This window comes from Anolis carolinensis, chromosome 1 (genome assembly GCF_035594765.1).
Source record: "Anolis carolinensis isolate JA03-04 chromosome 1, rAnoCar3.1.pri, whole genome shotgun sequence".
Lineage (NCBI taxonomy): Eukaryota > Metazoa > Chordata > Lepidosauria > Squamata > Dactyloidae > Anolis > Anolis carolinensis.
In genome coordinates this window covers 11,533,119-11,545,704 of record NC_085841.1, presented here as the reverse complement: position 1 = coordinate 11,545,704, position 12,586 = coordinate 11,533,119, and the positions used below count along the sequence as shown (strand labels likewise).

The window sequence follows — 12,586 nt, the reverse complement described above, 5'->3', positions numbered from 1 at the left end:
TAATGTTGGGATGCATGGATCATTAGATCAGCTCGTCATAATTCTTTGCTACCCTCTATTCCTAAAACAGGAAAGGAAATCTCTCTGCCTCACATATATAATTGAGTTTCTACGGTCTTTAAACGGAATTACGACTTGCCTTGTGACAAACGTGATAAAATAGCTGTAAAGCTATAAAAATGTTGTATGAGTAATAAACATTTAGCATGTATGGCTCTGATTCCTCCAAATTAAATTCCTTGTGCTGAAGACCAATGGTGCTGTTGGCTTGTTTTTATCCTGGAATCCAACCAAGTTCTTATTGGACATTTATTCATTTTCAAAAAGATGCATCGTATAAATAGTGTTGCTTTTCCTGCTTGTTCCTTGATAATTAAAGAGAATTATACCTGCATTGGGCATACATCTTAAAAATTTGTTACATTGTTAGTAGTGTTAAAAAGTAATATTTGGATCAATGCAGGGTATGGATTTTTGTAGATTTTCTACTCACTGAGGCATGCAGTCAATACCTAATTTCTCTGGAGATATACTGCGCTTAACATATCGAGCTTCTTTTAAATACTCTGGGCCTTGCGCACCGAGTGCATAAGACCAGTTTTAATTTGCCATCATTGATGAACATAAGAGGAATATGAACTGTGTGAATTAAATTTGTTCCAATATGTGTATACCAGGATGGGTTTGGGGGAGGCAAGGAGAGTTCAGCCGCTGTCTTCTCTCCCGTTCCTTCTAACAAGTAAATTACATAGCTGATGCTAACAGATTTGCTCCTTTTCTAAGAGAGCTGGAAACCAACATCTCAGTATGCTTTATTAATTTGAAAAACCCATGCTGGAGCACATTCATTCAATGACTTAGCAGGGGTAAGAGGGCATTTCCAAACACAGGGTTTAAGAATGTATAGGAGAAACTATTGTGATGTAGTGAATAGTAGGCAGACTTGCATGCAAATGGACACAGGGCTATGGAAGCCGATGGCATTTGGCTGCTCTTGTGGTGAATATGTTTGCCCATTCCTTCCTTCCCTCCTCACCTTTTTCTAAATACCCAGACTCAAGGTAGCATACCAAAATTAAAACAGAAACAAACCTATATAAAGTAAAAGAATGTAAACAAAAAGTTATTGTTGAAATATAACTACATCACCCATACAGTTAAGCTCTGTTGAAAAACCTTTGCATTAAAAAGCAAGACAGAGAGAAAATTGTATTGATGATTTGACTGACTTTCCAAAATGATGATACTAAATAAAATGCAAACCCACACATAAGTTGCCGAAAGAAAGCAAAGAATATAAAACAGTAGCAGATTAGACCAAAACAGCTGGCTAACAAACCCAAAACTGCCAACTTGGCTATATGCAATCTATAAGGAAAAGCATACTGAACAATATTTATTTATCAGGGTGCTGTTTTGAAAGATGCAGATCTGAACTGTTTACACAATAAAAATACAATTTAAAAACAACAACAACTACAAAATCAAGATATTAGCATATGTTTCGACAGTACAAAAGATCTGCATAAGACAATATGGCGAAATGATGTTCTTAATCAAAGTTTTGGACTTATATTTCGATTCTTTATTAGAGAGAGGCAATTGACTTCAAGTCTGATAGGCCTTGATCACAGGCTTGCCTTTCCCAGGATGTTTCTTAAGAATGATTGTATCACCAGCAATGTGGACATTTGGTGAACCTCTTACATACATTCTTGCTGATCTTCTCTGAACCTGGGGAGTGGAGATTAGAGCTCCTTTAGTCTGATCTGGAGTCTAAGCAACTATGGATTCTTCATGAGCTACAGTTGAAATGTTGGGGTCCAGTTGTTATGCATGAAAGTGGAGCTCCTCACGGGCACTAGCATTGCTTGGGTTCCCTTGAAAAGAAGAACCCTTCTCTTCCTTGCAAGATGTCTAGTTCTGTCCCATAGTATGGATGGACCTTTGCAGATTGCAGCCCTCGTGCCGGCAGGACTGATGACTTGAAGGTTGGGTTGCTGGTTTGAATCCAACCCAGGGAGAGCACGGATGAGTTCCCTCTATCAGCTCCAGCGGGGACATGAGAGAAGCCTCCCGCAAGGATGGTAAAAACATCAAAACATCTGGGTGCCCCTGGGCAATGTCCTTGCAGATAGCCAATTATCTCACACCAGGAGCGACTTGCAGTTTCTCAAGTTGCTCCTCACACACAAAAGCAGATTGGCTGTGCTTGACCACAGTTTTGTTGCGATATGTTACGGCTGTCCCTGGAAGCCTGTTTGTAACACCAGAAGCCATTTCCAGCCTCCTCTCTGTGTCATCATCTCTTGTTCTCCTTTGCATGACTGAAAAAATGCTATTCAAAGCCAATCTTAATATACTGTACTCTAGGAAGGGAGTGAAAACATTTGCATGAAGTTTCTTTCCTTGTGTCTCCTTGCTTTTTCTTTGCAAGAAAAATCAATAAACACCCACAAAAGGTGGTGCTAGACATGCTACAATTTTAGGCTAGTGGCGCTATTTTGTACACATTGCTCCAGTTTTGTTCTCACGTTAGAAAATGTAGTTTTTCTTACAATAGTGCAGGTGTAATCTGAGTAAACCCAAAGAAGAAATAATTAGCATCTTTATTTTTATTTTTTTGGTGGCATCAGAAACATTGTGTACTGATATCTGTTTAAGAATGTTGTTACCTAAATACTTTTAATGAGGAGGAGTTTTTAATTCCCACTCTCCACCTACCCCTTAGTGTAGTGGTTCTCAACCTGTGGGTCCCAAGGTGTTTTGGCCTTAACTCCCAGAATTCCCAGCCATTTTATCAGCTGTTAGGGTTTCTGAGGGTTGAAAGTTAAAACATCTAGGGACCCACAGGTTGAGAACCACTGCCCTTGTGCAAAAGAGCTCAGTCATTTTTATATTTGGAGTATAACTGTAAAGATGTGTGGCGATTTAATTAACGATGCCCCAAAATAGGGGTGAGGAACCCATGAACTTCCAAATGTTGCAGTCCTGTCTCATTCAAGATTGCATTGTTGGATTACCAAAAGAAAGTACCAAAATCAGTGTGTTCAAAGTATAAGAAAAGAGGTGCCAACGAGGCTGTAGGAAGAACTTCTTGATGGTAGAAACTGTTTCAGACTCATCTTCATTAGGGGTTTTAGTTGACCACCTCTCGGGAGTACTTTAGTGGAGAATATTTGCACAGGCAGAAGGTTGGTTTAGACGGCTTTTGTGGGAACCTACAACTGTGGTTCTATGATACATAAGCAGGCTGCTGCAGCATCTCACTGAAAACAGATTGCGCAATTTGTGGTCCATGCTTGGCAGAGAGAAACCAAATCCAAAGGTGTAACTCAAACAGTTGAAATTACACAGAACAGCAGTGGCGCAATGGGTTAAACACTTGTGCTGGCTGAACTGCTGACCTGAAGGTCGCTGGTTCGAATCTGCGAGACAGAGTGAGTTACCATCTGTCAGCTCTTGATTCCCATCTGGGGATATGAGAAAAGGCTTCCCACAGGATGGTAACACATCTGGGTATCCCCTGGGCAACGTCTTTGTAGATGACCGATTCTCTCACACCAGAAGCGGCGTGCAATATGTTCCCAAGTCACTTCTAACACGATATAAAAAGAAACACAGATAAAGTCTTAGAAGAAGAGTATTCAAACCAAAGTAAATGTAAGTGTATGGCATTTTGGAAATTTACCAGTTCCCCCCCCCTTTTTTCAGTCATAATACTTCCAATCCTACGAAATGTTCGTTGAGATCTCCCAAGGTTATTTGATCACCCTGAAGTTTTTTATTTGTTGCTCTTCTTGTTAACAGCTTTAGGAAATGAGAGTTTAAAACTTATTATTTATTCTTTTGATAAGTATCTTTACATGTGCAAAATGAAAAGAGTGTACAATCTTCCCATAAACTCCAATTTTTTCAGCCACTGTGCCTTTGCATCTTCATCTCCCATTCTATTGCCTAGTGTATGGATTGCAAATCCCAGAATCTCCAAGTCAGCATGTCTGGGGACTTCTGGGAATGATAGTCCCAAAAGTAACTTTCCCCGAACTCTACAGTCTGGGCTCTTACGCAGCCGACATGAACAGGCTATGACTGTAATAAAGGTTTATTGTATGTAGTTGTGCTTCTGCAAAGCTAGATAGTAATACCTTGATGTGATAAGGATAGACGGCAGCTATAAATTGTGCAACTTTAAAATATATATAGAAATGTACTTAGCATGTACTTTATCCTGCCAGATTGCTCCCACCACACAAAATTATTTATTTTGATTTAAATGTTGATGGAAGAATGAGCAAATCCCTCCTTTCCATGGCTCTATTTGGGAACATTTTGTCAACGGAGAAATTGAGCATAACGGGATTTTAAGTAAGAGTTGGCCTTCTTGTTGGTAAAAATATAGGACTGTAAAAGTGACAGATTATAGAAGGGAAACACTGGACTTTTCAGACATGAAATTATCAGAATTCTCACTTTGTTTATGGCATCTTAAAAATGAAGCAACATGTTCCTTTCCCCCTTCTCTCAAACACAGCACTCAAATTTATCTCCTTTGGAATTGATGAGAAATTTCAGTAATGCCGTTTCTACACTTTTATCCGCCCCGTATTCACATCAACATTACTATTTGTCAGTATTTCTGTTAAAATAATATAAAAATGTTATGTCCTCATAGTGAGAAGAAATGCAGGGAAAAATGTAATGGAATCACCTGTCAGAAAACTATGGGATCCTGACAGAAACACGTCTATAGAAACATAACTTTCTTTTTGCTTATTTTTTTTAATGAATGCTAGGCAGATTTTATTCAAAATAGCAAATTGGAATAAAAGAAGGGCTGATAATAACACACACTTCATATTTGTGCTTGGTATTTAAATAGCTTAGTTATCTAAAGATATTCTTAATCATTCCTTTGCCTCTCTGAATCCACTTTAACTTTTTGGTACCTTGAATACTTTTTTGTGTGACTTCCATAATATATAGAAGGACAATAGTGAATCAAGGGAGCAATAAACATTTTCCTTAACTAGTATGGTATAGTGCAACCATGGGGAAAATTTGGCAGTCCAGATGTTTTGGACTTCAATTCCCACAATTCCAAATGCTATAGACTCACTTCTTTGGCTCAGTAGAGGACCTTCTTATAGCAACACTAGAGGCATTCCAAGTGGCCAGTTACTGGTCAAATGACATTTAATATAATGCCAAGGTTTTAAATACATTACAACTTATTTGGCTGCAGTACTGTGATTTAAAAATATTTAGAATGATGAACATTTTGGATGAGATGCAAAGGCCATGTTTTAACTTGGCATCTAAATGTGTTGGTACCAATCAGGTCTCCAAAGGTAACTTCTTTCCATTAGGAGTTCTAGTTAGATGTAACTAACTTAAAAAATACAACGTTTTTTCTCACTGCTAGAGCATGAAGAATGCAGAAAATGACCTCCCAACTTCCAAAATATCTTGAATATGTGAGTTTACATTTAGAACCACAAAGAAAAATGGGTTCTGTGGGCCTGGAATTTAGGAGAATTTTAATTGTTGGATTTAAGTTACTAATAAAATGAAATTTGGGAGATTAGAAAAAACAACTTTACAAAAGTTACAGAAGTGGAGAAGATTAGTCTCTTTGCAATCTCCCTTCTTTCTTCTGAAATTCTGTTTACAGTACATCAGCTTGAGAAATCTGAATGACTTATGTGCATTTTTCTTGGTATCACATTGCATACTCTGTGTATGAGAAAGGAATGGGCCATTATCATTCTGACAACTTTTCTCAAGGGGCTAGTTGTAGCTCTTCTCTGTTGCACCAAATGGGTTATTTCATCTAACTTTTTTTTTTTAATGTGTGTGTGTGAGTGTGAGTGGGGGGTACTAGGAGGACAACCATAATTGGTCCTCGAGATGGAGGAAACAAGCATGAGAAGGAAACATTTTTTCATTTTTTTCACCGTTGTAATCATGACTCAAGAAACTGAAGCAGAATGACAACTATTTTAAAAGACTATGGTTTCACTTGCTTTTATGGAAGGAACTGAGCTTTTGGATGTAGGACACAGTGGAAGCCAGCGTGAGGATACAAACGACACCCAAGGGGATAAGACGGCATCCTGCTAGATAGAAAGCCCTTTCATAATCCAGTAGCAGTTAATAGAGAGAGAACATGTAAGAACGTCTGCTCTTTCATCATACCAGAGCAAAGTGTGGGGTCTGCTCATGTATGGGGAGAAAGGGATTGAGAGGAACAGACTTTTGAGAAGTTGAGTCTGCCCTTGAAGACTCAACATCTCAATTGCATCAGCTTGACTGTTGACTGGAAGACCTTACACTGTACATACTCCTATACAGGTTGACCTCATGTATAAGTTGATAGTATGCTGGGGGCCAAAATTATGTATTTTGATATGACCTATGGATAAGTCAAGGATCATTTCACAAAGACAGGAGATTGCCAATGCTGACTTGGGTTCAGATGCCTCTGGCAGCTACCACCATTTCCCCATCCAGACATTGAAAGAGGCCATGGAGAAGAAAGTAGAGAGGGTTGGTGCTTTCTTGGGGTTCTTCTGGGACAGACTAATCTCTAACCTTTTGCCCGTCTACTCAGAGAATGTATTACTTATTTATTTACCTTATTTCTACCCCACCTTTCTCTACCCCGAAGGGGACTCAAGGCAGCTCACTTATGGCAAGAGAAGGTGATGTTTCCTATTTGATAAGCATTAGGATACAATACACCCACTGACCCATGGATAAATGGACCTAGTTTTTAGGGAATCCACTTTCTAGATTTATAAATGAGTATGTAGGGCAAGTAGCCTATGGTACCAGTTTCTAAGAAATTGTATTGGCTACCATTATGCTTCTGTTGTGATTGCATTTAAAGCCCTAAATAGTTTGGGACTGCAATATTTGAGGAAGTGTCTCAACTATTGATGATTAAGGTCTGCTGGTGAGGGAGATCCCAAGTGGCCCCATCTTCACAGTCATATACTGCAGTTTGAAACTGCATTATATGGTATAGACTCATATAATGTAACTGAACTTCATGATATGAGTCTACACTGCATCATATAACAGTGTAGATGGGGCCTGTGTCTTACCATTGATGACAATGCACTGTGTTGGGAGACAGGAGAGGGCCTTCTCAGCTGTGTAACTGGATTGCCCTGCATCTTGGAGGCCTGCTTGGTGCCTTTGCTCCTTTAGGCACCAAGTTAAAACCTGGATGTTCTTCAAGATAGAGAATTTCTATTTTGGTCTGTCTGAATATTTTTAAATGCTGTTTTAACTTGGCTTCTTTAACTTGCATTTTAAATCAGAGCTTAGTTTAATTGTATTTCTAATTTTTGTATTGAGCTATTTTTAAGTGTACAGTGTTTTTTAAAAGATGGACCTTGTGCTGGGGGAAAAGGTGAGATAAATCAAATACATTTCTTTCAGTCTCGTTATTTAAAGTTTGCAAAACTTTAAAAATTTTAAATTTATATTTCGGTCATTATGGTTTAACTTGCTTAAATATTTTACAGATAAAGACAATATAACAAGAAAAATAAGAATTGCCTTTTGTGTGTCTGTGCCAGAGATCTTTTGATAAAATTTCATAATACAATGCCAGTTGGGTTAGCAAACCTAGGGTCCTTTTACATTCTTAGAAATAATTCATTTTGACTGTTTTAATTACCATTGCTCAATGCTATGTCGTCCTGGGACTTATAGTTTGTTGAAGCACCATCACTCTTTGGCAAAGAAGGCTAAAACCTTGTAAAACTACAATTCCAAACCACTGAGCCCTGGCAGTTATAGTGATGTCAAACTGCATTATTTCCACAGAGTAGCTTCACTCCTGGTCCTCTACCATACGCTTCACTGAATACACCCTCTCATGCTTGTAGTATGAGAGTGACGGAAATGTCATATTATCAAACAGAGGATTTCTACCCTCTAGATGTGTTGGCTTAAAGTCCCATCATTCCCAGCCAGCATGGGCATGGTCCATGGGAGTTGTAGTCCAACACAGCAGAAGGGCATCAGGCTGCGGAAGACTGTTGTAATCAATCAATATATCTTATTAATAGTTTTGTTGGTGCATTTTTGTCTGGATTGATTCCTTGCTAACGAGAGACAGCAGTGCAGAATTGTGCCCCTGTTTTCATGGAGAGAAACCTCCCCAGAGTTTAAAAGTACAATTGATGATGGGAAATCCCAGATTGCTTCTCTGCCATGCAACTATTGTTCATGGGAATAACCATACTGTGTGTGCTTTTCCTGTTATTTGTCTGTAAAACAAGGAGGGAATTTCTGTTGCTTAAAACTGAGAGAGAAATGAATATGTTTACCTCAACTTTGTAATATTTTAGAGTAATCTGTACCGACTGCTTTAACATATTAGGATTTTTAAAAGGTATACATTGAAAAAACTGAGGGTTTTTTTCATGGTCAAAAAGCCAAGTGTGTTTAAAAATGTGAGCTAAGTGAGAGAAGGCTTGTTGTGTCTTGCCGAGAAGGTGCCGTTGAAGACCTCATGCCCACTAGAGGGTACTGTTGCCCTGCCTTCCGTCGCCAAATGGCTCTTGTTTAGCGGAGCAGGAAAGACCATCATTGTTTAGTCTGTTCTCCAAGGGTCTCCTTTTGACCAATGTGGACCCCATGGACTTCCTGGAACATGTGTTAGCAATTTAGCCGCAGACATTTATTTCTTTGTTTTACTGCCTGGCTCTTGGAGAAAGTGTTGGTGCCGGGTTATGGGCTGTCTGGATCATGTCAGAGGCCGTGGGGATCAAGTTCATGCGACAGGGCCAAGCCGAGGGAAGGATGAAGGCTGAGGAAGACCGACCTTCCCTCTCAACAGCTACAAATCCTCCCCTGTCTGTGGACTCCAGCCAAACTCAAAGGTTTTGGGACAGCTGAACAAACACAACACAGTTTTGTCCGGTCCGCCCCCCCCCCCCTTCCAAATTCCTACAGTGTGTTTCTCTAAAAGGAAAAAGAAGGAAAGTGGGAATAAAACTATGCTTCTCTCTCTTTCTTCCTCTTTTCCTTTTCTGTTTGCTTACTTCATTTAGCACCATCCAGACGAGGAGACCTGGAAATCCTTGGCTACTGTATGCTGCAGTGGATATGTGGGAATCTACCCTGGGAGCAGAGTCTGAGGATCCCTGAAGCTGTTCAGGCTGCAAAAACAAAGTAAAAAACCCCCACACAAAATGATTTATTTAATCAATACTTCTGTAGGTGTTTTGCATTATAAAGTTCAGGGCAGGTTACAGTGGTAATATGAATATGTAAAGTACAAGCTGAACATCTCTTATCCAGAAATTTCAAAATGTGAAATACTAAAAAAATAATAATTAAAAAGTCCACATGAATGACGAATTCCTGATGGTTTAATGCACACAAACTTTGTTTCAGGCACAAAATTTAAAATATTGGATAAAATTACTTCCAGGCTATGTGTAGGTAAAGGTAAAGGTTTTCCCCTGGCATTTAGTCTAGTCGTGTCCGACTCTGGTGGTTGGTGCTCATCTCCATTTCTAAGCCGAAAAGTCGGCATTGTCTCTAGACACCTCCAAGGTTATGTGGCCAGCATGACTGCATGGAGCACCGTTATCTTCCTGTCATTATCTTCCCGCTGGAGTGGTACCTATTGATCTACTCACATTTGATGTATTCGAACTGCTAGGTTGTCAGAAGCTGGGGCTAACAGCGGGAGCTCATCATTTGGCTATGTGTATAATGTATAAAGAAAATCAATGAATTTCATGTTTCAACTTGAGCCCCACCTCCCAAGTTATCTCATTACGTGCACCTGTTCAGATGTAGGTATTCGAAAAACTGAAAAATATCAAAATCCAAAAGGCTTATGGTCCCAAGCATTTTGGATAAGGGATGCTCAATCAGTACATGAATAAGAGGGAACAAAATGGGACAGTGGCAATGTTTTCAAGAAACAGTTCTTACTTGTCATAACTTCCATGAACGGTACCCTAAAAGCTAAAAAATCAAAAGAACAGTGATGGTACGGAAACAAATGCTGTTGTTATTGCTGTTGTTGTATACTTTATAGCAAGGGTCCTCAAACTTTTTAAGTGGAGGGCCGGTTCATGGTCCCTTAGATTGTTGAGGGGCCGAATTATCATTTGAAAAAAAAAATGAACAAATTTTACACTGCACATGTCTTATTTGTAGTGCAAACACTCCCCAACAATTATTTATTTGTTTGCTTACTACATCGATACCCCACCCTCTCTCACCCCGAAGGGGACTCAGAGCGGCTTACAAGTTGTATGTACATACAATATATTATGTTATTAGCATAGCACAATATTAGCATTATATATTACTATATTGTCCTATACCACACCACTATACTGTAATATTATTGGTAATATTACATGTAATATATAATATATAATTAATATTATTATATTTTACAATATTATTATATTGTCGTTTTATTATTATCAGCCGCCCTAAGTCCCCTATTGGGTGAGAAGGGCGGGGGTAGAAATACTGTAATAAATAAATAAGTATTATATTGTATTACATTATAATATTACAGTAGAGTCTCACTTATCCAAGATCAGGGGTCCCCAAACTAAGGCCTGGGGGCCGGATGCGGCCCTCCAAGGTCATTTACCTGGCCCCCGCCCTCAGTTTTATAATATAATATTTTATATCAGTTTTAATAATATATTGTATATACATATAATATTGATAATAATATTATCATTTTATACAATATAATACTAATAGTAATACCATATAATAATATTAATTATATGATATATATTACATATAATATTACAGTATAGTGGTATAGTTCAATATGGTAATATATAATGCTAATATTGTGCTATGCTAATAATATAATATATTGTATGTGCATACGGCTGCTCTGAGTTCCCTTCGGGGTGAGAAGGGTGGGATATAAATGTAGTAAATAAATGTAGTAAATGAATAAATAAATAATTTTAGACTTAGGCTCGCCCAAAGTCTGAAATGACTTGAAGGCACACAACGACAACAATCCTAATTCACTTGACTATCTCATTGGCCAGAAGCAGGCCCACACTTCCCATTGAAATCCTGATAGGCTTATGTTGGTTACAATTGTTTTCATTTTTAAATATTGTATTGTACTTTCATTGTTGTTGTTGTTTTGCACTACAAATAAGACATGTGCAATGTGCATAGGAATTTGTCCGGGTTTTTTTTCCCAAATGATAATTCGGCCCCTCCACAGTCTGAAGGATTGTGGACTGGCCCTCTGCTTTAAAAGTTTGAGGACCCCTGTCCAAGATAAACGGGCCGGCAGAACCTTGGAGAAGCGAAAATCTTGGATAATGAGGGATTAAGAAAAAGGCCTATTAAACATAAAATTACATTATGATTTTACAAATTAAGCATCAAAACATCATGTTTTACAAGAAATTGACAGAAAAAGCAGTTCAGCACACAGTAATGTTATGTAGTAATTACTGTATTTACAAATTTAGCACCAAAACATGGCAACATTTACTACAAAAACAATGACTACTAAAAGGCAGACTGCCTTGGATAATACAGAACCTTGGATAAGTGAGCTTGGATAAGTGAGACTCTACTGTATTATCAATATTATATGTATACACAATATATTATATTATTACCATAGCACAATATTAGTAAATGAAAGAACAATACAATATTTAAAAATAAAAACAATTTTAACCAACATACTATAAACCTATCAGGATTTCAATTGGAAGTGTGGGCCTGCTTCTGGCCAATGAGATAGTCAAGTTAAGTAGAACTGTTGTTGTTGTGTGCCTTCAAGTCATTTCAGACTTTGGGCGAGCCTAAGTCTAAAACTGAGGGCGGGGGCCAGGTAAATAACCTTGGAGGGCCGCATCCGGCCCCCGGGCCTTAGTTTGGGGACCCCTGCTTTATAGCCTTTTCTAAATCATGGTGACCCTAAGACGACTGTATCATGGGTTTTTCGGAGGGCTGAGAGGTCACACAGTGGTTTTCTTTGCTGATTGAAAAATTTAACCTTGGTACAAATAATGCAGATTGCATTTTTAGGGTTGCATTTTACCCTTTGAACAGCATATTAGATTTCTGAAAAAGAAATAAATTACACGATCAGTTTCAACCGTAGCATTTTGAACATATTTTCTCTGGTTTTGATCGGCTTCCTTCAGTTTGGTAGTTTGAAGATAGGTTGGACTATACATATCAATCAACCAGACTGGGGAAGGGTGATTTTCATTGGAAGTCAGAAAAGTTACCTTTTTGGACTAGCTCCCATTGGTGATTCTGCCTCAAAAGGGAACGCCCTCAAGATCTGCTGTGTCTTAGTAGGAGTGTGTAGACTCTGCATATATAATAATACAGGTTAAATTCCCAGCAGCCCTTGTTAAAAGAATTCAGAGTAAGGATGACTTCTGAGAAACCTTGAACTGCCACTGATAAAAGTAAGCCGTTCTAGTTTAAGGCGCTAATAGGGCTCATATGTTCACCCAAAATTGGATCCTACTGTACTACAGCAGGAATTCTGCGTAGTTTAGTTTCACAAAATCCTTGTAAGTTAATGGAG

General features: G+C 38.5%; 1 protein-coding gene across 4 annotated transcripts in view; it reads left to right on the top strand.

Moving 5' to 3' along the window:
• The window catches only part of vrk2 (VRK serine/threonine kinase 2), a 74,850-nt gene that overhangs the window by 32,460 nt on the left and 29,804 nt on the right, over window positions 1–12,586 (top strand). For all 4 annotated transcript variants that reach the window (XM_062970268.1, XM_062970261.1, XM_062970264.1 and 1 more), the window contains one exon: window positions 9,072–9,192. In XM_062970268.1, coding sequence (XP_062826338.1) covers window positions 9,072–9,192 — 121 coding nt within the window. The remainder of the gene's footprint in view (window positions 1–9,071; window positions 9,193–12,586) is intronic.